Here is a 25636-nt window from a genome sequence, read left to right as displayed (position 1 = left end):
ACAATGGTAGCCAAATGCAGAGTAGCTGAGTGGGAATCATTAGCAGTCTATTTTGCCTATAGTAAACAAATGGGAGTTTATTTTACAGTTCGAGCTATTGTTATCTACCTCTATGACTCAAAAGCAGAATATAGTCCACCTCAGCTATTCTTCAAACTGCATTTTCTAAAATCTGTCAATCTGTCTTTCAAATCTTTCATCTTAACTTCTTTATTAACATGTGGCTTCAACACTTACACATATTAACATATTCTGATAACACTCTTCAAGAAGCAGTTGAAGTAAAACCTGTTCTGTTGTAGGTGGTGGAAACAACAAAATAATATAAATATAAGTAGGCCTGTTTCACTCCTATGTGTAAGCATTTCATCTGGAGTGAAAACGAAGTTTCAATCTAAAATATATTTAGTTTATAGTTGCTCAGTGAACTAGTAGATTGAACCATGCACAACACTGTAGAATAGAAAGAAAGTATAGCCAAGTGTTTTAAGAGTGATGCAAAACAGCACAAACGTTACATGAGACAATAGACAAGTGACATTCACCACTAACAACATGATGGGACAGATATTGCGCCTATTGACATTGCTGAAGTCTTCTTTTCAAGATATTAAATTTTGCCTCTTGTGTATTTCAGATGACATTACGTGATTCAATGCCAGTTGTGCTCATTAACAGCAACTGCTCTTGTGTTGCTGGTTGCATTGCTTTTCCAGACTGCTCATTATTCTGAATCTGGCATGTCTGTCGTCCCTCCTGTCCTTTCATGCACACAGACAGAACAGAAGTGGCATAAACCACCAACAATGGTTTGTCTTATTTCATTATTTAATGTTAGTTAATGTATCACAGTCACTTTACTAACACCATCTTTTAAATTAATAGGGGGTGAAGCCTGGACACGTGGATGCCATGGTTGTCCTAAAGCCAAAACCAGGTGCTACTACAGCCAGTGGAGTTAGGTATGTAGTACCAAATTTAATAGGCAGATTACAGTGTGTGGTAAAAAAATAAATGCTTTTGATCATCTGATAAGACCCTGTTCTCTTCAAAATTTAATTTAGCCTCGTTGTACTTCAGATGACATGTGATATGTGATTCACAATCAGTTGTGCTGGTGAACAGATTACAGTGTGTAAAAATAAATGTTATTCACTCTTCTTTTATTTCAGAAGTACACTTTTCAAGGGCTACAGCGGTGAGCTCCCACACCCGGCCACCCTCAATCCTGGACCAGTCTACGCTGGAATGAAAGCAGATTCTCTTCCAATCATCTGCACAATGAACATCTCGCCTGACAAGCCACTTGTGGACTCCATCTTTGGGAAGGTACAAGTTGGCAGTGTACTGTCCTATCAACAACCACCACCTCCATCTGACAGTGTTGTCATACATGAGGATGCACCCCCATTCCCGAGTCTGCCACTAGAATGTTACCATCTAAGCCCACCTGAATATTCATTTGTGCCAACACACCAAGAACAGCTACACCTAAGCTCACTTTCTGTGACCTTGTCACAGTCACACCTTATTGAGGAGGCAACAAGATCCCAAAGTGCTACACCTGAGTGGCATTCACTTAGGAGAGAAAGAGTGACTGCCTCACATTTCAGAAAGGTGATCTACGTTAGAGGTCCAGGTGCTGCAGAAAGCCTGGCAGAAAAGATAATCTGAGGGACACGACAAACAGCACACATGAAGAGGGGACTTGAAATGGAAACAGGGGCCTTAAAGGACTATGCAGTTCTGAAAAACTTGAACTTGACCAAGTGTGGGCTAGTGATTCATCCAGATGCATCTTGGCTGGGTGCATCACCTGATTGACTTGTATATGATCCACTTGAGCGTCCATCATTTGGGCTTGTTGAAATTAAGTGCCCAAATACACAAAGCTATGTAGACTGCAAATTCCTCAAAGTGGCACAAGGCCTACACAAATTGAAGGAGATCCATTGTTATTATTGGCAAATTCAGGGCCAGTTATTGATTACTGGTATGCAGTGGTGTGATTTAGTTATCTGTGCCTATGATGATATCTTTGTGCAGCGAGTTTACAGAGATAGCAGTGTATTAGAAGAGGTGAAAAGGAGGTGTGACATGTTTTTCTTTAACACTTACATGCCAAAATACTTCTCTATGCCCAAGCAATAGAAAATCATAATGAAGACATGAAGTCATGAACAATTAAAACAATTTCAATTTATTCTGTCAATTGTATTACTATTGTATTAATTTCATTTTTTACAAATACAGTAAAAGTTAAGAAATATATAATGTTGTATTGTGTTGTGTCAATTTTACATATAAAAGTGAAAGCATTTTATACAATTAATCATATTGCACTGTACCTTAACATTGCAGCCAATATTTACAGACTAGCATGACCTAAAGCAGGGGTCGGCAACCTTTTTGACTCGGAGCCACAAAAGCAAAATAATTGGAAATTTATTTCAGTGACGATGACATGTCACTCAAGCGAACCGAAACTAAATACCGGACATTTGTGAAATTCCACCCGAACATTTTTTTAAGTCTCAAAAATAATATACGTTAATTAAATACTCATTAATTCTATTCAAAAGCTGAGCCGCGTCAGACGCATCAAAGAGCTGCATGCGGCTCCAGAGCCGCGGGTTGCCGACCCCTGACCTTAAAGGGATCATTTTAAGGTTAGAGAAAAAAATAAATAAATAAATCACCGTAATTCACATTACATCATCTGTCTAATTCTGGATTGAGATTAGCCATTGTTTGCCCAGGCTTTTACCAAGGGGCCATTTTGATAATTCACCAAAAGACAGGCAACAGTAAAAATTTGGTTTATGCTCCCTGTGATTGAAAGGGGGATCACTGTGCTGAATATTTTATGTTCTTTGTCTCTGCGAATCACACGCTCAACATGGACTCTCAGTCTTGCAATGGACTGTGACGTTCTGATCTCTGACCTAGACAGTTGAGCTCTCTTTGACAGAAACGTGGGTATGTGGACTTTGCATGGAACGCAGTCTTCAACAAGGAAACCTGCTAGCTAGTCCACCATGATGGCCATAGATGGGTCAAGGAGGGCCACAATGCCAGACTGCTTTAAGATCTCTTTATCACTGATAGCACCTTGATAAAGAGAAGACACAAAGGTCACTGCGCCATGAGGGGCTATCCCAATCAACCCTTTGAATGTACAGTGTGATTTATAAGTGGAAAACACTTCACTCTGGAGGAGAAGGGAATTTGGAGTTTGACATCTCAGTTCTGTGCAATCTAAAATTATTTGAGTGTCAGCGTAGTCCTGAAACACATCTGGGAGGTGAGTTTTCACAGTGTCCACATCTAACCAAATAGAAACGGCTCCCAATACAGTATAAAGGAAGTTGGCCCAGGTGTTAATAATACGACTAACAGTTGACCGATGTATTCTAAATCTGTGGGCCAAATCCTTTTGCATCAGTCCCAATGACAGGTAGTTCATGAAGAGAAAAAACTCATCAATTGGTTGAAGAACCTGGGGAAAAAAATACATTATCCTATTGTCATATTACATTATGACTATCAAAACTTCTTTTGATGTAAAGATTAATTTGAAAATGATGACATAACATGCTTTGTATGGACAACACGAAAACATTTACCGTTGCACTGGCAGAGTGAGGGACCTGATCAGTCTTCTCAACAGTCCATGCTCTTGTAACCCGTATGATGTTGTGGGTGGCTGGCTCTGTTTGCTTCCAAAAGCCCATCAGGTGGGCATGGCTTGCAAATCTGTGGAATATAAAAGTTATATATAAAGTTATATAATGGCTAATTCATTCACAATGTATTTCAGACACCAGAGAAGGCCCATCCGTATACTGTGTCTTGCCATATTTTTTATTTCCCTGGTAAAGAATCGTATGTCGTCATCAGAGTCAGAAAACCGCTCCAATCAGAACTTGCTGACAGTTAAGTTTTCGATTTGTTTTCGGAGCCTTGATATCTCCTCGCGTAGCTCTTCATTTTCATTGAGGGAGAGATCAAGCGCAGCAGGCTCATTACTGACGCAGTAGTCATGTACATGACACGGTAAGGGGTCATCATCATCATGGTCAGTCTGCATCTCTGTTTGATCAGTGTTGGGTGGACGCTCTGTTCTTTCCCATACTCCAAGTAAATAACGGTAAATATGCTCGTTACAAGACTGGTGAGGTGAATAGCTAGCACAGTGTACGATTTCAATGGCTACCAGATGTCAACAACCAGCCTAACCTTTTAGCGGAAATTACATCACTTAACAGCGTGCACATAGGCCATTATAACTGCCAGGCCCTCTGTAAACGGACAGCGGGCATCACAGTCCTGATAGGGGGAGACACAGGCTCACAGGCTACCACTTAACCCCTCACCTTCCAACACAGATTGAATAGACACGGTTGAATAATTTATTTGCTTATATTTTTGTAATTATTTAGATGTTGATTGTCAAACTGTAAGTAGATAAAATAAATTTGGATAAATTATATTATATATATTTATGTTTTAAGAATATTTTAGGCCCTCTGAGACATAATATACGGTCTCTGGTTTCAACACAGCTCACTGTCAAATACTGCCCACTAGTGGGACAGTGATGTAGTACAAGTGACAAACTATTTTTTAAAAAATCATACATTACATAAAATTATACACATAATCACCATTACTAGGTTAAAAGCAGGAATGCTTAGATGTATAATAATTTATAGCTATAGTAAATTATATATGCTGTTTCAGTGTGCCTAAAACACATTCAAAGAAGTGTGTGGATTATAGTTCTACTGTAAATTAAACATAGAAGTTATTTTTGTTGTATAGTCAAAGTCAAATTTATTTATATAGCTTTCACAACACATGTCACAAAGCAGCTTTACAATCGTATGGGTCCAGATCCCTAATGAGCAAGCCAAGGCGACAGTGGCAAGGAAAAACTCCCTATGGTGGTGGGGATTAGGAAGAAACCTTTGGAGGACCAAGACTCAAAAGGGAACCCATCCTCCATGAGGAGGGAGAACCAGCTGAAGGTGTGTGCGTGTATGCATGCTGTGTATATACATTTGTGAATGTTTTTTATACATGTGCATATCTCCAGCAAAAAAGAAATACGCTGAGAATATGGAGTATTTTTACCTTTTTAACTGTGTGTGTGCGTGTGTGTGTGTACGTGCGTGTACGTGTGTGTGTGTGTGTGTGTGTGTGTGTGTGTGTGTGTCCAGAGCTTTGACACGCTGTTGAAGGAGAAGGACGTGGAGCTGCAGCAGCTGGTGAACACAGTGAAGACTGTGCAGCGCTCCAGTCAGGAGAGCGAGGCCAGCCTGCAGGGGGCGCTGAACGAGAAAGACTCCATCATCCAGCAGCTACAGCACTCTCTACAGCTCAAAACCACGGACGTGGAGGTTATACACACACACTCACACACACTTGAGTGTCTGTGTGTGTGAGTGTCTGTGTGTGTGTGTGTGTGTGTGTGTATAACCTCCATGTCCATGGTTTTGAGCTGTAGAGAGTGCTGTAGCTGCTGGATGTGACAAAGAGTTATTCAAACAGTCAGGATTGGCCAAGTTGCTCACAGAAGAAATGGCAGTGATGGTTGGCAAGGGCTTCCTAATTACTGATTGTGTTAAGTGCAAAGTCTACTGCCCACCATTTTTGTTAAAGCAAAGTCAGATGCCTGCATACCAGGTATCTGAAACACAATCCATAGCCCGTCTTAGTGTACGCGTAGAACGTGTAATAAGGAGAATCAAACAAAACAAGTTGTTTGATGGCATAATTTCCCTTTCTCACACAGTAAACATTAACCAGTTATTTACAGTGGCATGCCTGTTGTCAAACTATCAAAACAAAGCACTAGTTAAGTCATGGGTTAAAATAAAGCTCTTATTTTTATTAATCAAACAATAATTAATTACATATGAATAATTTGTAACATTTAAATTTGTAACTTTAAATATTTTTTCATAAACATATTTCCAGGTTCTTTACATTAAAAACAATGTGTTGTTTAAGAAAAGCACAAATATTGTTAAATAAGTGAACATATGATTTAAAAAAGATTCTGTATAGAACATGTTAACATTTCAATGACAGATATTTTGTCATATATGTGTAGAAGTAAAATAAATCTGTCTTCTCACGAATTTGTCTCTGTACATCTGCATCCATATAAACCAGCTCCACAAAAAAATCCTCTTTAGCCCACACCACAAAATCACACAAGTGAAGCCCGCTGATTAGTAACTGACATTTGAATCTGCCAGTAATACGCATGTCTTTTTTAGTTTTGAACATCCGTACTCCATATACAGATACTTACAGTCAATGTAATTCTTCACATTAGGGCATTTAATCTCGACCAAGCCAAACTGGGGGTATTCAGTGGGGTCAAATACGACACCATCAGGGGCTGCACCAAGCCAGGGAGCATCTGGGTGGATGATGAGGCCACATGGTGTGTGATTTACATTGAGTATCCTGCAATACTCAGATGCTGCTCCGGACTCCATCTCTAGACCTCTCTTCATTTCAGCCGTCCGTCTGGTACCTCTGATGATGCGTTCAGCAAGGGACTCTGCAGAGCTATGCCCTCTGACATGGCACACCTCACGAACACGTCACGCTGTTACTCTAGGCTTGTGCCAGAGTTGACATCTCAATTCTGTGAGCCATATCAAGTGACACCTCCAAAGACTTCAGGTGAAAGAGTTCCTGTTCAGTGCACACAAAAGCACAGGTGGGTGCATCAAGGTGGTGGTCTTTTAGAGGAAGAAGTGGGGTTGATGGCACATCAGGGTGGAGAGTGATGTGTCGTGATGGTAACACAGGCTGCTGATATGACAGACCACTGCCTTCCTGCACCATACCAAATGCACACTGCACAGCTGGCTTGTGGGATGCCATGCCTATAGTGGTCACCATGCCCCTGTAGAGTCCACTCCTACAAATTCAAGTACAGACAATACCCCAAACTATAAGCATCTAGTTTAATATTAAATTAGAATATTTAAATTAAAGTTAATTGTAACTATACATTTGTGATAGAGCAGCTAAACTGCACAATTGCATGTCTAATTAGAAGTAATTAAGCACCATACCTAACTCCACCTTGAGATGTTCCATTTGGCACAGGTTTTGTGATCACCATGTTGTTGATTGCTCCTGGCTTTACACCTTAATAATATGGACAAAAGTTGCTGTAATTTAATTCAGGCAGTGCATTAAATTAGATAACCTAGCCACTAGGGTGCACACACCAGTGTATTTTAGTGTCGGTCCCAAGCCCGGATAAATAGGGAGGGTTGCGTCAGGAAGGGCATCCGGTGTAAAAACTGCGCCAAATCAAATGATGCGGATCAAAAACAGAAATTCCATACCGGATCGGTCAAGGCCCGGGTTAACAACGACCACCACTGGTGCTGTTGTCCAACAGGGCATTAGCGGAAATTGGACTACTGTTGGGAGGAGGAGGAGGAGGAGAGGGGGGAAGAGGGTTCTGAAGCTGAAGGAGAGGAGGCAGAGCAGGAAAGTGGAGGTTAGAGTTGGTACGTTGAATGTGGGCTCTATGACAGGTAAAGGGAGAGAGCTAGCTGATGCGATGGACAGGAGGAAGATAGATATACTGTGTGTACAGGAGACCATGTGGAAGGGGAGCAAGGCCAGGAGCATTGGTGGTGGCTTCAAACTCTTCTATCATGGTGTAGACAGGAAGAGAAATGGAGTAGGGGTAATCCTGAAGGATGAATTTAGTAAGAGTGTAGTGGAGGTAAAGCGAGTAAGTGACAGGGTGATCTGTGTAAAGTTGGAGATTGATGGGGTGATGATGAATGTCATCAGTACTTATGCTCCTCAGGTAGGTTGTGATGTGGAGGAGAAAAAAGAATTCTGGAGAGAGTCAGATGAAGTTGTTTTGCAGGTTCCTAAAGAAGAGAGAGTGGTTATTGGAGCAGATTTAAATGGACATGTTGGTGGAGGGAACAGTGGTGATGAGGAGGTGTTGGGTAGATATGGTGTTAATGAAAGGAATACAGAAGGACAGATGGTGGTAGATTTTGCTAAAAGGATGGCTGTAGTTAACACTTACTTTAAGATAAAGGAAGATAACAGGGTAACATATAAGAGTGGTGGACGATGCACACAGGTCGACTATATCCTCTGTGGGAGACGAAACCTGAAAGAGGTTAGTGATAGCAAGGTGTTACCTGGGGAGAGCGTAGCTAAACAGCATAGGATGGTGATATGTAGGATGATGTTGGAGGTGAAGAAGAGGAAGAGAGTGAGAGCGGAACCTAAGATCAGGTGGTGGAAGTTAAAGGATGAGGACTGTGGTGTAAAATTCAGGGATGAGGTGAGGCAGGTACTGGGTAATGGTGGTGGTGTTCTGGATACCTGGGATGAGACTTCAAATGCAGTGAGGGATGTGGCTAGGAAGGTACTTGACCTCAGGACAGAGTAAGATAGACAAGGAGTTGTGGTGGTGGAATGAGGACGTTCAGGAAAGTTTGAGAGGAAAGCGGTTGGCTAAAAAGAATTGGGATTTTCAGCGAGATGAAGAAAGTAGACAGAGGTACAAGGAGATGTGTCGCAAGGCAAAGAGAGCAGTGGCAGAAGCTAAAGAGAAGGCATATAGCAAGCTGTATGAGAAGTTGGACACTAAGGAAGGGGAAAAGGATCTGTACAGATTGGCCAGACAGAGAAACTGTGATGGGCAGGATGTGCAGCAGGTTAGGATGATAAAGGATAAAGATGGAAATGTGTTGTCTGGTGAGGAGAGTGTCTTGGGAAGGTGGAAGGAGTATTTTGAGGAGCTGATGAATCAAGAGAATGAAAGGGAAAGAAGGTTAGAAGAGGTAGAGGTTGTGAATCAGGAAGTGCCTCAGGTGAGCAAGGAGGTTTATGGATGCAGTGGTAGAGGATATGAGAGTGGCTGGTGTATCAGTGGAGGACACTCAGGACAGGGCCAGATGGAGGAGTTTGATCCACTGTGGTGACCCCTGAAAGAGAATAGCCGAAAGAAGAAGTGCATTAAATTAGATCATTCATCTAGTGTGATTATTATAAACTTACGATTGTCCAAGTTTTGTGCCAGCGCTGTTCAGTTTCAGTACAGCTGTGCACAGGGGGAACAACTGGCACACTGAGAAAAATGTGCAGTTTGAAAAAGCAAAGCCACTATACGGTTGCATAGGGCAGTGTCTGCGACACGTGAACAGCATGTGTGTCTCAGCACAACAGGAGATGAATCAGAAAATCCAATCTGTAAGAGGGTAAGCAAAATTAGTAATGACTTTGTTTAATTCAGGGGTTCCGTATACCAGTCCTGGGGATCCTATATCACACGTTGTGTTTTACCTTTTCTAAAACCTGATTGACCTATTTAGCAAATTAAGATCATTGTGGGTGGGGCTGAGTAAAAAAAGTGTTTTAAAATGGAGGAAAAAAAATGTGCATGGCATAAGAACCCCAAGAATGGAACCTGGACCCGTTTGCTTATTTTATGACAATAGATTTTGCATACAGAACATGGATAGGCTATCACTGACATTAAAATAATGCTCAAGTTATACATAATCCTGAGACATGTATATCTGTATATAATCCTGACCGTGTAATAAGGAGAATCAAACAAAACAAGTTGTTTGATGGCATAATTTCCCTTTCTCACACCGTAAATATTAACCAGTTATTTACAGTGGCATGCCTGTTGTCAAACTATCAAAACAAAGCACTAGTTAAAGCAGTGTTATGTCTAAATATCTACTAAGGACAAAACTAAAGTGCTCAATGAACTAAGTTATAGTCACTACCTCACAGGATTGAAATGTCTGTTTTGTTTTTTTTGTGACTTATCTGTATTGGCCTCACCAAAATCATACTCCCCTTATGATCAAAAGCATTTATTTTTTTACCACACACTGTAATCTGCCTATTAAATTTGGTACTACATACCTAACTCCACTGGCTGTAGTAGCACCTGGTTTTGGCTTTAGGACAACCATGGCATCCACGGGTCCAGGCTTCACCCCCTATTAATTTAAAAGATGGTGTTAGTAAAATGACTGTGATACATTAACTAACATTAAATAATGAAATATGACAAACCATTGTTGGTGGTTTATGCTACTTCTGTTCTGTCTGTGTGCATGAAAGGACAGGAGGTACGACAGACATGCCAGATTCAGAATAATGAGCAGTCTGGAAAAGCAATGCAACCAGCAACACAAGAGCAGTTGCTGTTAATGAGCACAACTGGCATTGAATCACGTAATGTCATCTGAAATACACAAGAGGCAAAATTTAATATCTTGAAAGGAAGACTTCAGCAATGTCAATAGGCGCAATATCTGTCCCATCATGTTGTTAGTGGTGAATGTCACTTGTCTATTGTCTCATGTAACGTTTGTGCTGTTTTGCATCACTCTTAAAACACTTGGCTATACTGTCTTTCTATTCTACAGTGTTGTGCATGGTTCAATCAACTATAAACTAAATATATTTTAGATGTAAACTTCATTTTCACTCCAGATGAAATGCTTACACATAGGAGTGAAACAGGCCTACTTATATTTATATTATTTTGTTGTTTCCACCACCTACAACAGAACAGGTTTTACTTCAACTGCTTCTTGAAGAGTGTTATCAGAATATGTTAATAGGTGTAAGTGTTGAAGCCACATGTTAATAAAGAAGTTAAGATGAAAGATTTGAAAGACAGATTGACAGATTTTAGAAAATGCAGTTTGAAGAATAGCTGAGGTGGACTATATTCTGCTTTTGAGTCATAGAGGTAGATAACAATAGCTCGAACTGTAAAATAAACTCCCATTTGTTTACTATAGGCAAAATAGACTGCTAATGATTCCCACTCAGCTACTCTGCATTTGGCTACCATTGTAAGCTTTAAAAACCAATGCCTATGGTTATCACAGCTTACGTGAAGTAAGAGCAAGGATAAAAGATTGAACTTGTGTTGAACTAACTTTTGAACTTGTTCAACAGAACTTTGAACGTGACACTGAACAGAACTCGTGTCATTTTAACCAGTCCTACTCTCAGCTGGTGTGGCGTATCTGTTTTCTTCATAGATCTGTAGCAGTGAGCCCTCACTGTTATCTCGTTAGCCTTACTTTTGCCTGATACTTCCATCAGAAATACAAACATGTTTTAAAAGGCATTTCTAGTACTAGGACAGGTTGGTTCGTTACTAAAAACAACATCACTTCATTAGACTGCCACCTCAGGCTAGCTAGCTAACTAGCGTCAGCCACTTACCTTCAAAATTGCAGAGGTAGGATGAAACGTAGAACTTGAAACCCTTTTCAAGTTTACTCTGTGTCGTTGTACTTGATGCTCTGACAATACGACGCACATCGTTGACGGTAAACTTCGGGAACTCCTTGTGAATTTAGACTCGGCCATTACATCGGCACTTCCGTATACCAACCGGAACTATGGTACCATCCTGACACCAAACGAGGAAGTGATGCGTGCACCTAGGCCAATCAGCGCAATACCAGTTTCAAATGACAGCAAAATTGACCAATCATATCTTCCCTCTTAGTGGGCGGGCTTAACTGTATGATAATTTCCGCCCGCTGTGGCGACGCTAGCTGTCGTTAGCACCACTGCTAGCTAGTTTCTATTCATTTCTTTGATGTATATATATAATATAAACGGTCTCTGGTATGAACCCTTTGGGTACAAGCCAGGCTGCATCAGGTTATTGTAGCAGCCTGGCTGATTTGGTGTTTTGGTTAGAAAAATAGGAAACTGTGATATCACGTGATACTCAACTTTGGAATGTTTGGTTGGGAAGGTGGAATGTTTGGATTCAGTTTTGATGCTGAAAAGCTCAGAACAAGTCGCAAGACATTTTGCTCTGTGAATTACGATACATACAAAACTAACAAATCTCTCTATTTTTTCTAGATCTTTCTCTCTTTCTATTCTTTCTATTTTTCAGGTGGAGAATGAGTTTTTACCAAAGGAGAACTGACCAGCCAAGGCCTGGACAGGAACAGAACCACTTCATAGACACACCAGGTTTTACCACTCGTGGTGAGAAAAATAAATTTTCATATACTATACATAATTTTATACTTCTATGTAAGACAGTATATTAATTCTTATGAGTATGGATTCTATAGGCTTATTCATAATAATTAAAAGTTAAATATACACATTTATATAGTGGGTTTTTAAGGTTCAGAAAAATAACATGTATATTTATTCTACTGATGACTGTCAAGCTCTGTATTTCATGTGTACAGGATAATATAATTAATGGAGCATGGGTTATTTCTTTGACTCAGCACAATTTTCATAAATCTTAACATTGTTCATGTGGCCATGGAAAAAGCAAATAAAAATAAACATTTTTAAAAAGAAACAGATTTCTAACATGACATCACAAATTCTTAAGGATTCTCCCCACATTCTAATGACATCACATGGCACCATAGCCCTTGTTATAATCACTTGTTCATTGGGAAACACAAGGCATTTGAGCCTCACTGGGAGGCATGCTGGGTTTCACTTTACCTGCTGTGGGATTTTCAGGTGTGCCCTACAACCCCCAAGCGACAGTGATCCACACGGATCCCTGTGGACCAGCACCCTTCCCTCACAGAAGGACGGCGGGACCCTCAGATGTCGGCCATGTCTACATGCCTGTAGAAGGACCACTCCACACTGGTACTGTGTAACACTGAAGATTACATGCGTATTCAACAAACCAAATAACCATGCATGATGAAGTAGAAAAAAACATTTATTACATTTGTTTGTAAGGTCTGGCAGAGGTGTAGAACCATCAGCTTTCTGCACATGACCTGACCAGTAAAACATCAGTTTTATCAGAAAATATGACATCACATATTCTTCAACATTGTAATGAATTCACATGGCACTGTAGCCCTTCTTATAGACCTGATGATCTTAACAGTACACGCTCATGCTTCTTCTGTGCCCTGGGTTGGTGTTTTGCATTTAGGCCCTGACATGGAGAGGCGGAGACACCTTGCTCAGCCCCATGTTCAAGGCGAGGTTCTGAGGCAGATGGATCCAGTCTACCTCCAGCCTGCTGGTGGGTTCTTCATCGATAACTGTCTTCTTTCATATAGACATTGATAAGATATTTTTACTAGGCACGCGGACTGTTTTTACAAACATTTGTGAATGGGTCACTCTCGGGAGCTCAGTGAATTCCAGCGTGGAACTGTGACAATATGCCACCTGTGCAATAAATCCAGTCGTGAAATTTCCTCGCTCCTAAAATTCGACAGTCAGCTGTATTATAAGGAAATGGAAGAGTTTGCGATTAACAGCAACTCAGCCACGAAGTGGTAGGCCACGTAAACTGATGTAGCAGGGTCAGCTGATGCTGAAGTGCATAGTACGAAGAGGTCGTCAACTTTCTGCAGCACCGCAATCGAAATTTGTCCTCCTCTCTTACCCATCTGTGCAATTAGAACACACACACACACACTAGTGATTACTAGGGGGCTGTGGTGCACAGACCACATGCCCGGGGAGCAGTTGTGGTTAGGTGCCTTGCTCAAAGGCACCTCACTCATGGCCTTAGGCCTGAGAATCGAACCCACGACCCTCACAAGACCCGGACCATGACTGCCAAGTGACCATGACTGCATATTTGTATTATGAAACATGGGGACAGTATTTATTAGAAACAGGGGAAGACAAACGAATGAACCAGATGGACCAGAGGAAGACATATGAATTTAATGTATTTCATGTTCCATTCATTACTTTAGCTGTGATATGTTTGGTGTAGAGTAGAGCACATTAGAGTGGGCACCTTGACGACCCACATACAGTGTGGGTGTACTGTGACACTCGTTATCTGCTAGGCGGTTGTGTTTAGTCTAAGGTGATAATGCTTCGAATCATTATTATACCAGCATAGTATAATACTGATAATACATGTATATGGATTACAGATGTCATTTATCACTATTTTAGTACACCCCCAAACAGTCTAAACAAAACATTGTCATGTTGCTTTGCTGGCTTCTGATACCTCATCTGGACTGCTGCCAAAGCATATATCTATTAATCTTTGTAATCTATATAACATGGCTTCTTTAAGTATTGGGTATCACCTGGCCAGCGTTAAGCAGTGGTACGCACTTCTTTGTACCCACTTCTGTTGGCAAGGACAATGTGAGCTTACAAGCAAGACTAGACTTGAATGTTTTATTGCAGTCAGTTGATTGTGCCAGCACCCCACTCCCCAGGCCTGCGCTGTTCCGATCCACAGCTCTCCACAGCTCTCCACAACTCTCCCATAGCCACTTTTGCTCCTCACTGCCATCTGCAGATTTGATTATGAATTTAAGTTTTCTTAAATGTTATTCAAATTGCTCCTATTCATTAGCACATTTCGTTTATCCACTTAATGCTACTCTTGATATACATTTGAGCCATGCCAAAATATCGATTATCATAATCTATTATTGTTATTTAAAATGCAGTATGATCTGCAGGTCTTAATTTCATATGCTGGTCTGAAGATTGAACGTGTCCTCTACAGTTCTGTCTGTGTTTCATGTCCAGGTTCAGTGGAGCCTCCCCAGCTCCACTCTCCAGGGTGGAAGAGAGAGAGAGTGGGGAGATTTCACCGGAGCGGCAGACATCTTCAACCCTTGCTCCCAGACATCTTCGAAGCAGCTAACCCCAGGGATGCTGGTAGAGGTGACTTATTGATGTTGGCTTTACTTTATATGTCATTGAAATACCTGTACAAAATGTAGAATTTATAATGTTGCGTAATTTGTTTTGGTATTGGTAAAAACGATATTTGGGAACAAGGAGATCAGTTAGTCAGAAACTTCACTCAGGTGTCAAATGAGCGGAGCTAAACTCATGATCATGGATGCCCTTTCCCATGCAGGTTTGCCCAAATCCAGCCGCTTGCTGCCTGGGAACCCCCCCGGGTCGTTCCTACTGCCCTCCTACCCTCTGGTCACTCTTCCGGGAGTGCAGCTCACTCCCACTCTGCATCGTAGACTACACAAGCGAGACACGAGCCCTCGGTGCAGAGACCCGGACCCGTGGAGGGACAGTACTGGTGAGCGCATGGCTACGTTGCTAAGAACATACTAGGCACACACAGTGAGGCATGGCCGGTTATTTGGGTGCCCGGTTAAGTTAATTTCGTCTTGCACTAAGCTTGTCTTGCACTTGTTCCCACGTCAGTGGTAAAGTGATGAGCAGACCTAATTTTGTGGTGTCATACATACTACATGAATTTAATTTTAACCAAAAAATTTGCATATACTTAGATCATTTATAGTCACCACTTGTTAAATGTACAAAATACTCAAATTTGATGATCTTCATCTGACATGGTTTCACTCAGTAATGGAACAGTGTCTAGCAGAGGCGAGATGTGTTGGCCATTAGCAGAGCTAGGCGGTACTGTAGTTTGGCACTTCAGTATCAGAATTAAAATAATTCTGAATTGTGCCGAAATAATTAAATTGAATCATAACTAAGCTAAACTAAAACTGGGTCACACATTTACTGAAGCTCTGATAAATGTCTTCCTGTTTCTGGGCTCACGGATGCCCTGCTATCAGTTATTCAGTACTACTTCATTGTGCTGCCATTACATGAATTGTAGCAAGATGCATATGAGAAGTTGCCGTTCTCCGTCCATCTTGCTTGAATCATATTTCAGTGGCACTTTCAGATAAAGAAACATATGCAACGTAGTACTAAGGCACTGAGAAATGTTATGGTGAGTTAATTTCTGCTAATGTCCTTATTCACCCATGCAGGTGAAGTTGACTCCAGCAGGTGTTTCCCACTGCCTGTGCTCACTTCACGCACGACAGTCACCTCGTCAGGACTGATGAGGCCTTCTCCGCCCACCTTCACAAAGTTGCCTCCACTCCCCAAACCTTCTGGCCGAGAGCCTCTCCGTGCATTCAGGCCTGCCAAAGGTGAGCTCACTCTTTTGATCTCCTGGAAATTGCATCCAAATCATTTGCTGCACCACCAACAACAAAAAAAGTAAAAAAAAAAAGTATTAAAAAAGTAAAAACTGCTTTGAAAGCCCTATACTACAAACAAAAAGGCCCTGCTGATCCTCTTGTACATTGCTATGCCTGCACCCATGGACATGTTTTTCTGCACCATGAAGAAACCACTATGAAACCAGAAGTTATATTTGGGATTTTTGATGGAGTACGTGTTAATATGTATTGTGCTTTTCAGGATCTCAAGTGCAACGCACCAGGGCGTCCCCTGCTGAGGACATGTGTGAAGGAGTAGTTGGCAGAGGTTGGAATTGATTTGCTGTTAACACTGCATTACACAACAATGTTTTAAATCTAGTTCTCCATGTTGAATAATGTTTTGCAGTCTTCAAGCTGATTTGAACCAAAGTTGAGCTGGTAGCCCTAAAAGTCCTAGTCAGTTTGTTTGGGTTCTTTTATTCCTCTCTAGATGAACTCAAACCAGGAACTCCCAGGAAGGATCCCCACGAGCAGCAGACTTTAGGGCCCTTCTCCAAACCAGACCTCGCTCTCGCTCAGAGCTTCAGACTGCTTAGCTCTGATGACTGGTAAGTCACACCTGCAAAATTCTGAAGCATTTGGCTAGGGCAGGTTAAACAGCAAGTCATTTATGGTGTTCTGCATATATGGTAAGTATGCATGTATTTAGAGAAGTTTTTTCCTCTTTGTCCCTTTTCTTGTAGCATTTTTTTCTTTCAGTAGCCGATGGTTACAGTGTGTGTCTATGTCCAATATCTTCATACAGGGAGAAGAAAATTGAAGGATTGATGTCCATCCGTAGATTGGCTCAATATCATGCTGATGTGCTTGGCAGCAGGCTTCATGATGTCTGCATTATTCTTATTCAAGAGGTAAGCCACTAGATTTGCTGACTGTGTATCTGTCTGAATTCTAAAATTGGCAGACACCATCAGCATGTACATATTACAGGTGATGTTGCTGACAAAGTCAGCCAATTTTAGTCAGAGTTAGCATGGTACTTTGAAATTCCTTTTTTATAAAAACATTTCTCATTTAATTGAAATTCAGATGGCATATCTAACTAATTAGTGATTAAGGTTGTAGCGGATACATATGTTAGTTTATGGATTATGAACGGGGCACCATCCTGATTGCTCAGGAACCAGTATTGTGATAACGGAGTGAGGTGGAATATGGTTTGATCAGTCTCATTACTAAAGGGTTAAGTTCTGGTTCCGCGCAGTGACCTAATACCATCGACCAAAATATGCATTTACCACCGTGACCAGATGAATAAATGTCCACATTTATTAAATGGTTAATGTTACAATTTATACAAAGCATATGAATGATTTGGCTCAAATGGAAATTAAACCTATATGTGAATTTCCTAATCTAAACCAAGGATATAATAGTGAACAACAAAGAATATAAAATTAAACAATAACAGCGAATGATAGTTATCGACGGTCATGAGGTTTAAATGGATTATATGACTATCCTTAAGCTTGCCTAACTAGCGTAGGACCCAGTGACGGACACAAGGTCTTTAGAGAGAGAATAGAAAAGAAGAAAGAGGAAGTTTGGGCAGGTTAATGGCAACAGTATTTACTATTTTGGACTCCGGGAGAGATAGAAGCTGGCAACCCCAAAACAGCACATGAACCGAGCGTCTTACTTCGAAGAAGAGGCGTGGTTATGCGGACCAACCGGTGCGCGTTCACGGTTCGTTCCTTCAGGCAGCTGAGGTCTGCGGAGCAGGTCACGTGAGACGGCTCGAGTCGCGGAAACTTAGCGGTGACGTCACAGTCGCAGCTGGAGGGCGCAGACAAACTTGTACAGATACTTGACTGAGAAAGAAGATGAGCTTGACTTGAACGACTAGACGAAATAAAAGTACTTTTGACGACGAAACGTAGAATAAAGAAAATAAAATAAAATAAAGAAGAATCTTCTGTGGGACTCGGTGAGAGCTTTAGTTGCGGTCTCTTGGCATCGCTCTACTGGACACTGCGGTGTTCGGCGTGAGTCCATCAAACAGTTGCGATGGTTTGGCGTGTTCAAGTCTTTGAGTCTCGGCGAGTCTGGCGAAGTTCTCCAAGTCTTCCCAAATTACCAGGCTGCCAAGCTCGTTGTTTCGCTTCGAGCTAGGGCTTTTAAAACAAGTTTTAGGGGCGTAATTGTAAGGCGCTTTTATGTTCATCAGGCCATTGACCATTGGCCTTTATTAATGAATATTCATGACCTTTGCCCAGACAGGGGAGAGAAATAGAGAGAGAGAGAGAGAGAGAGAGAGAGAGTGTGAGAGAGAGAGAGAGTGTGAGAGAGAGAGAGAGTGTGAGAGAGAGAGAGAGAGTGAGAGAGAGAGGGGAAGCGAGGAGTGCCCGTCTTTCCAGGTCTAGTTAATGACTTAACCAAAGAAGACAGATTAACACAATTCTAAGACAAAGTAAACTATTCCTAAATAAATTGTCTTACATACTCTGCCTAAACAAGAATTAATTTGGTTCTATTAGTCTACACATTGAGCCATTCTCAATTTCCACTTTTGGACAACAAATGACACACAATGCACAGACAGGCATGAATGTGAGGTCACCTAAGCACACATGAGAATGATTACATTCGATGAGTAACATACAAACTAATACATAGATATGCATCAATGTGGTGTTTTTATACAGTAACACGTATTCCAATAAGATCACTTAATACTGAATACATGAAAGATCATAAGTTGTGTCTTTGTCAACCACATGGCACAGTGTTCACATTTAAATGGTCTTGTGGTCCTTTGTTCTTAAGGCTGGAAAGCTGAATACTGGTTTCAAGAATAATTAATTTTTCTTTGTATGGAAGGTAGTCAAGTTCGGTGTCTCTAGACTGCATTAGCCGAGCTGGTTCCTGTAGGCTGAATCCCAATTCTGTGTACAGTTCAGATTTGGAGTTACAGAGATCTCTGAAATATTTGTATCTTCAGCTCTGGATTATAACACAGGACGTAGAGTGGGTTTAAACTGTGGGCAATCAGATAAGGTTGGAATTTAGAGTTTTATGGTCCTTCCTGACTGTGGTCCCAGTGTCCTCCCACGAAGGTTGGTTTTGACCAGCCTCTCTTAGATGGCCTCTCTCCCAAGCTCAGGAGATCATAAGGTCAGCATTGTAGGCTTTTGGGAGGTAAACACCATTGTGGATGTGGGTCCTTTGGGGCCTGTTGCTGTTGTAAAGAATCAGTGTTTATCTTTACATACCATCAAAGAAATCTGGGTGAGTCAGTCGCTCAGTTCTAGGCAAAGGATTCCCTTTTGGGTGTCACAGTGAAATAGCATTTAGCTGTCTCCAATACAAGGTATTTAGGCCTACATAACACATTGCAGTGGTGGATTATACTTATTACGATGGCGGTGGCAGTGTTGGATGTGGCTGAAACAAGCTGGAACGTCGTCTTTCCTGCAGGTGCTGCACCTGCGCTCTGCCGTGTCCCGCATGGCTGTGGTGTCCTTGAGGGAATTGTACTCCAGCCTGCAAAAAGGGATGGACCAGGAAGTGGAGGCTACAGCTAAGGTCCTCCTCCACAAAGCAGCGGAGTCCAATGGCTTCATCAGGCAGGACGTGGACACAGCTCTGGACAGCATGGTGCAGAACTGCACCCCCATTCGGAGCATGAACGCCCTTCTCGCTGGAGGACTCTGGTCAGTTAGCCTGCAGTGAGCTTTAAACTGTGGCTTTCAGATAGCAACAACAGGCACAAGAAGCTAACACAGCACTGATTTTGGCTTCTGTTTTTACTTCTCCATTGTTCTTTCAAAATATTGCCCTGGCCTATAATCAATATTTTTAGGTATTTATCCTCTTAAATATTATTTTTATTGCGTTCCATCTCCGCTCTGCTGATTCAAACTGCCCTTCACACCTCTTAAAGAATAGGCTAGTTAGCTAGCTTACAGAGGACATACAAACATTTTCTGTTTAAAAAACTACATATGTAAACTAACTGGTGCAAACTAAGCCATCGAATAGAATACGATCATTTGATTGTGCACGTAGATCACACATAAGTGTATTAAGTTTCTTTATAGAAGCTAAAAGTTGTACTGTATACATTGATTGGATGGATTAATAGTTATTACCTTCTTTTTTTGAATGCCCTAATTTTTTTCCTTCTGTTTTCCTCAAAAGTCATCTGAATGCTGCAGTAAGAAAGTGTACTGCTCGGCACTTGGCTACTTTGGTAGAGAAGATTGGTGCAGAGCGAATTATTCCTGCAGTCTCCAAGTTGGCACAGGACTCTTCCCAAGAAACCAGGTTAGTACTGTGATCAGAACGAGAATTCTACAAAGCTTGTTCAGTTTCCCAGATAGTAATCTTTTGCTGATTCTTTTACTCTCCTAATCTGATACTCTAAAGTCAGCAAATGCTGGTAAATTGCAGAGTAATAGAAGGACTATCGTGTTTTCTAGACACAGACGTCCTTGTAAAATTGTGTGCTGTAAGATAAATGGTCGGTGTGCTGTGAGTATTGGATCCCTCACTCACGGTTCTCTCCTGTTTTGGGGTCTGTTCCTCGTCTCAGGCGCTTGGGCCGGCGTATGCTGCTGTTCCTGTCCTCCCACCATGACTTTGATAAGATGGTGGAAAAGTACATCCCTGCCAAAGACCTGGCAACCATCAGGGACACTGTCCTCACTCTGAAATCCAAGGTGGAGATTCATGTTTAGATACATGATGAGGAATTTTTTATCCCATTCAGCCACTATGCCCCATGTTTACTCACCAAACAAAGCTTATTCACAAAACTTTTAGGTGAAACAGACTGCAATTAAAAAAACAACTAAACTGTGATGGTAGACATTATATTGTAAACAAATACTAAAGTACTGGGCAGTGCGTGGCACCACACATTGTATTTACAGTAAGGCATGCACATTGTAGTCCCAGACCCAGTAGTTAAAGGACAGAGCATGGTTCAAAATGAACCGGCTTGAAACCTTTGGGATAGAATCAAAGTATGAAGCAACATGTGGACTTCCATATCATCACTCCATGTTTTGTGGTAATTCGTATGTGTGTATTCCCAGGAGAGGACAAAGGTGTCTAGGATTGCAAGATATAAGATGCGTCAGCCTCGTCTGGAGCAGCAAGAAGCTCCAGCCACACAGGCGGAGCGGCAGAACACGCAGCGAATGAAGCGCAGCCTTAGGCACACGGTGAGGGACGTGAGCCCAGACGACGCGGCACCTCTGAAAGGTAACGGCTGACCTCGACAAACGCTCCCCTGCTGTTTCCTGAGAACCTTACCTTACCGCTTACCCGTGAATCTCCTTCCCATCAGACCTGCAGCTGAACAGTTGTCTTCCAGCCCAGACTAAGACTGGTGTCCTCCTGGATGATTTGCCTTCGAGCCCCAGCAACGCACGCACCCCCAGAAGTCCCGTCAAAAGTTTGAGTCCTCCGCTTCATCCCAGCCCCCCCACGGCTGTCCCTACTACAAACATGCTGCCACGACGCAGACGAGCTATCAGACTGATCAGACCACGTGACTCTGGTGAGTGTTGCCTGCTCTTCAGCGCTTCATGTGTGATCACTGCACTTGCATGTAAATTGCTTTGCTGTTAACACTGCATTACACAACAATGTTTTAAATCTAGTTTACCACATTGAATAATGTTTTGCAGTCAGTCTTCAAGCTGATTTGAACCAAAGTTGAGCTGGTAGACCTAAAAGTCCTAGTCAGTTTGTTTGGGTTCTGGTATTCCTCTCTAGATGAACTCAAACCAGGAACTCCCACGAAGGATCCCCACGAGCAGCAGACTTTACGGCCCTTCTCCAATCCAGACCTCGCTCTCGCTCAGAGCTTCAGACTGCTTAGCTCTGATGACTGGTAAGTCACACCTGCAAAATTCTGAAGCATTTGGCTAGGGCAGGTTAAACAGCAAGTCATTTATGGTGTTCTGCATATATGGTAAGTATGCATGTATTTAGAGAAGTTTTTTCCTCTTTGTCCCTTTTCTTGTAGCATTTTTTTCTTTCAGTAGCCGATGGTTACAGTGTGTGTCTATGTCCAATATCTTCATACAGGGAGAAGAAAATTGAAGGGTTGATGTTCATCCGTAGATTGGCTCAGAATCACTCTGATGTGCTTGGCAGCAGGCGTCATGATGTCTGTATTATTCTTATTCAAGAGGTAAGCCACTACATTTGCTGACTGTGTATCTGTCTGAATTCTAAAATTGGCAGACACCATCAGCATGTACACATTACAGGTGATGTTGCTGACAAAGTCAAGTCAGAGTTAGCGTAGTACTTTGAAATTCGTTTTTTATAAAAACATTTCTCATCTAATTGAAATTCAGATGGCATATCTAACTGTAATTAGTGATTAAGGTATTTCCGCCTACATAACACATTGCAGTGTTGGATTATACTTATTACGATGGCGGTGGCAGTGTTAGATGTGGCTGAAACGAGCTGGAACGTCGTCTTTCCTGCAGGTGCGGAACCTGCGCTCTGCCGTGTCCCGCATGGCGGTGGTGTCCTTGAGGGAGTTGTACTCCAGCCTGCAAAAAGGGATGGACCAGGAAGTGGAGGCTACAGCTAAGGTCCTCCTCCACAAAGCAGCGGAGTCCAATGCCTTCATCAGGCAGGACGTGGACACAGCTCTGGACAGCATGGTGCAGAACTGCACCCCCATTCGGAGCATGAACGCCCTTCTCGCTGGAGGACTCTGGTCAGTTAGCATGCAGTGAGCTTTAAACTGTGGCTTTCAGATAGCAACAACAGTCACAAGAAGCTAACACAGCACTGATTTTGGCTGCTGTTTTTACTTCTCCATTGTTCTTTCAAAATATTGCCCTGGCCTATAATCAATATTTTTAGTTATTTATCCTCTTAGAAATTCTTTTTATTGCATTCCACCTCCGCTCTGCTGATCCAAACTGCCCTTCACACTGCTTAAAGAATAGGCTAGTTAGCTAGCGCACAGAGGACATACAAACATTTTCTGTTTCAAAAATACAGATGGACACTAACTGGTGCAAACTAAGCCATCAAATAGAATATGATCATTTGATTGTGCACTTAGATCATTAAGTTTCTTTATAGAAGCTAAAAGTTGTACTGTATACATTGATTGGATGGATTAATAGTTATTACCTTCTTTTTTTGAATCCCCTAATTTTTTTCCTTCTGTTTTCCTCAAAAGTCATCTGAATGCTGCAGTAAGAAAGTGTACTGCTCGGCACTTGGCTACTTTGGTAGAGAAGATTGGTGCTGGCCGCTTATTGTCTGGGGCGAAAGACGTCACAGCGCGAATTATTCCTGCAGTCTCCAAGTTGGCACAGGACGCTTCCCAAGAAACCAGGTTAGTACTGGGATCAGAACGAGAATTCTACAAAGCTTATTCAGTTTCCCAGATAGTAATCTTTTGCTGATTCTTTTAGTCTCCTAGTCTGATACTCTGAAGTCAGCAAATGCTGGTAAATTGCAGAGTAATAGAAGGACTATCGTGTTTTCTAGACACAGACGTCCTTGTAAAATTGTGTGCTGTAAGATAAATGGTCGGTGTGCTGTGAGTATTGGATCCCTCACTCACGGTTCTCTCCTGTTTTGGGGTCTGTTCCTCGTCTCAGGTGCTTTGGCCGGCGTATGCTGCTGTTCCTGTCCTCCCACCATGACTTTGATAAGATGGTGGAAAAGTGCATCCCTGCCAAAGACCTGGCAACCATCAGGAACACTGTCCACACTCTGAAATCCAAGGTAGCGATTCATGTTTGGATACATGATGAGGGTTTTTTATCCCATTCAGCCACTATGCCCCATGTTTACTCACTAAACAAAGCTCATTCACAAAACTTTTAAAGCTTGAAACTTTTGGGATAGAATCAAAGTATGAAGCAACATGTGGACTTCAATATCATCACTCCATGTTTTGTGGTGATTTGTATGTATGTATTCCCAGGAGAGGACAAAGGTGTCTAGGAATGCGAAGAGATAAGATGTGTCAGCCTCGTCTGGAGCAACAAGAAGCTCCAGCCGCATAGTCGGAGCGGCAGAACACGCAGCGAATGAAGCGCAGCCTTAGGCACACGGTGAGGGACGTGAGCCCAGACGACGCGGCACCTCTGAAAGGTAACGGCTGACCTCGGCAAATGCTCCTCTGCTGTTTCCTGAGAACCTTACCTTACCGCTTATCCGTGAACCTCCTTCCCATCAGACCTGCAGGAACGTCGTCTTTCCTGCAGGTGCGGAACCTGCGCTCTGTCGTGTCCCGCATGGCGGTGGTGTCCTTGAGGACTTCAGGGAGCGCATTGATCAGCTGGTGGCCGACTGCAAGGACAACCCATATATGGTCATGGGCAACATGTTCCCGGTAACTCATTTGAACTGAATTGATTTTGAATGTTTTCAGCAACTTTCAGAAGTGATCTGTATGGGGGGGTCATACGTTGGAGAACATTAAATGCTGGCACATCTGAAGAAATATCAAAAGCTCAGATGCTCCAGAGTAGAGGGAGGGCAGTCATGTCCATTGTTAGTGTGAGCTTGTTTTACAATGTATGTGAAGATTTCACCCAAGTGTATCCTTGATTTATTTATCTTTGTTCCTTTTAAATGTTCTTTTTATAGAGCTGGTTAGGGAACTCTACCCCTGCAAGCCACAACTGGTTGAGCAGAAGGTGCTCCCTCTGCTCTGGTACCTCCTGGGGACCTCCAGCAACAGTGGTACGGTCCACGGCAGGGGTGGAAGCGTGAGGGGTCCACTGTCCACCTATGCCAAGCCCTTCATGCCCACATGGGTCTGGCACTGCTGGACTGCGCTGGTTACCAATCTTCCAATATCCGCAAGAGCCTAAACGAGTTTGTGAAGAACCTCCCGATCACCTGAGAGCTGCCAGCCAGACCTCCAGACCAAAATAAAGCCCAACATGGATTCTACTTGAAGATGGAGATGTTTGTGCATTTCTTACTGTGCCTGCACTTTAAATGAAAGAGAGAGGAAGAAAGTCAAATGTTTTTAACATTTTGAATTAGCAGAAAGCTAAATCCTTAAACTCAGAAGTCCTTTTAAATAAGGAGCACAGATTTTAGCGAATCACATCAGGTTTAACATGCACTTTGAAATACTAACACTTGTCATGGTGACTAGATATATATTGTTCTATGATTGTTTTTTTCTGTTGACATATTCTGAGGTAACTGTGCAGAATGTAATTTGCAGTTACCTCAGAATATGTCAACAGAGAATAACAATCACAGAACAATATATATCTATAGTCACCATGACAAGTGTCATATATATATATATATATATATATATATATATATTAGTGGTGGGACTTTAACGTGTTAATTTCGATTAATTAATTACAGGGAAATTAACGAACTAAAAAGATTAACGCATGAGACACTTTTGCACCGTGGAATGTTTCTCGGTGCACGAGTTCCAGACATACAGATTATATGGATGTACAATAAGATGAGCATGGTGGAGATGACTGAAGAGGTTACGCTGGTGGATGGGAAATTTAAATATAAGAAACTTCCAGATGGAAGTACAAACACAAATAGTGTTATTTGCACTTTATGCAGGAAGGAGTTTGCTTATCACAGGAGCACTTCCACCCTTCGTTACC

The 25636-nt window shown here is 42.0% G+C and overlaps 2 protein-coding genes and 2 long non-coding RNA genes across 9 annotated transcripts in view; 2 read left to right on the top strand and 2 right to left on the bottom strand.

The window, feature by feature from the left end:
• Positions 1 to 2293, top strand: part of LOC143486020 (uncharacterized) — a 2863-nt gene extending 570 nt beyond the window's left edge. The window contains exons 2-4 of one of the 2 annotated variants that reach the window (XR_013123110.1): positions 638 to 809; positions 886 to 962; positions 1173 to 2293. This is a non-coding gene — a long non-coding RNA (uncharacterized LOC143486020). Of the gene's footprint in view, positions 810 to 885; positions 963 to 1172 lie in introns of both variants that reach the window. The other variant, XR_013123109.1, reaches the window with a different exon arrangement.
• A 3599-nt stretch (positions 2294 to 5892) lies between these two features.
• LOC143485936 (uncharacterized) lies at positions 5893 to 13115 on the bottom strand. 5 transcript variants are annotated; one of them, XR_013123080.1, is made up of 6 exons: positions 12544 to 13115; positions 10105 to 11495; positions 9952 to 10028; positions 7260 to 9259; positions 7101 to 7176; positions 5893 to 6943 (listed from the first exon to the last, which is right to left on the bottom strand). It is a non-coding gene; the product is annotated as an uncharacterized LOC143485936 (long non-coding RNA). The 5 variants fall into 5 exon arrangements; XR_013123081.1 differs by having other exon boundaries at positions 5898 to 6943; positions 10105 to 10276; positions 11275 to 13114; XR_013123082.1 differs by having other exon boundaries at positions 5901 to 6943; positions 7260 to 8173; positions 8392 to 9259; positions 10105 to 13114.
• Positions 11600 to 24944, top strand: LOC143485934 (uncharacterized). The gene is made up of 22 exons (XM_076985648.1): positions 11600 to 12060; positions 12562 to 12696; positions 12995 to 13087; positions 14578 to 14715; positions 14915 to 15091; positions 15804 to 15968; positions 16243 to 16308; positions 16474 to 16591; positions 16789 to 16894; positions 19461 to 19696; positions 20184 to 20309; positions 20578 to 20704; positions 21083 to 21251; positions 21337 to 21549; positions 21768 to 21885; positions 22083 to 22188; positions 22496 to 22731; positions 23206 to 23364; positions 23633 to 23759; positions 23962 to 24131; positions 24217 to 24372; positions 24630 to 24944. The coding sequence occupies exons 1-20, from the start codon at positions 11973 to 11975 to the stop codon at positions 23995 to 23997; spliced, it is 2739 nt and encodes a 912-aa protein (XP_076841763.1). The 5' UTR covers positions 11600 to 11972; the 3' UTR covers positions 23998 to 24131; positions 24217 to 24372; positions 24630 to 24944.
• LOC143485935 (myomegalin-like) overlaps positions 23754 to 25636 on the bottom strand; it is a 14845-nt gene continuing 12962 nt past the window's right edge. Inside the window, exon 11 of the mRNA XM_076985654.1 lies at positions 23754 to 24329. Coding sequence (XP_076841769.1) covers positions 24315 to 24329 — 15 coding nt within the window. The 3' untranslated portion in view covers positions 23754 to 24314. The remainder of the gene's footprint in view (positions 24330 to 25636) is intronic.

This window comes from Brachyhypopomus gauderio, unplaced genomic scaffold (assembly GCF_052324685.1).
Source record: "Brachyhypopomus gauderio isolate BG-103 unplaced genomic scaffold, BGAUD_0.2 sc43, whole genome shotgun sequence".
Classification (NCBI taxonomy): domain Eukaryota; kingdom Metazoa; phylum Chordata; class Actinopteri; order Gymnotiformes; family Hypopomidae; genus Brachyhypopomus; species Brachyhypopomus gauderio.
The sequence above is the reverse complement of the archived record's forward strand: the minus strand, read 5'-3'. Positions and strand labels throughout refer to the sequence as shown.

Coding starts and splice junctions, on each gene's coding strand:
- LOC143485934 (XM_076985648.1), top strand. CDS start 11,973: ATGAGTTTTTACCAAAGGAGAACTGACCAGCCAAGGCCTGGACAGGAA. Junction 16,592..16,788: donor CTGCTTAGCTCTGATGACTG/GTAAGTCACACC, acceptor ATCTTCATACAG/GGAGAAGAAAATTGAAGGAT. Junction 22,732..23,205: donor CTTCTCGCTGGAGGACTCTG/GTCAGTTAGCAT, acceptor TTTCCTCAAAAG/TCATCTGAATGCTGCAGTAA.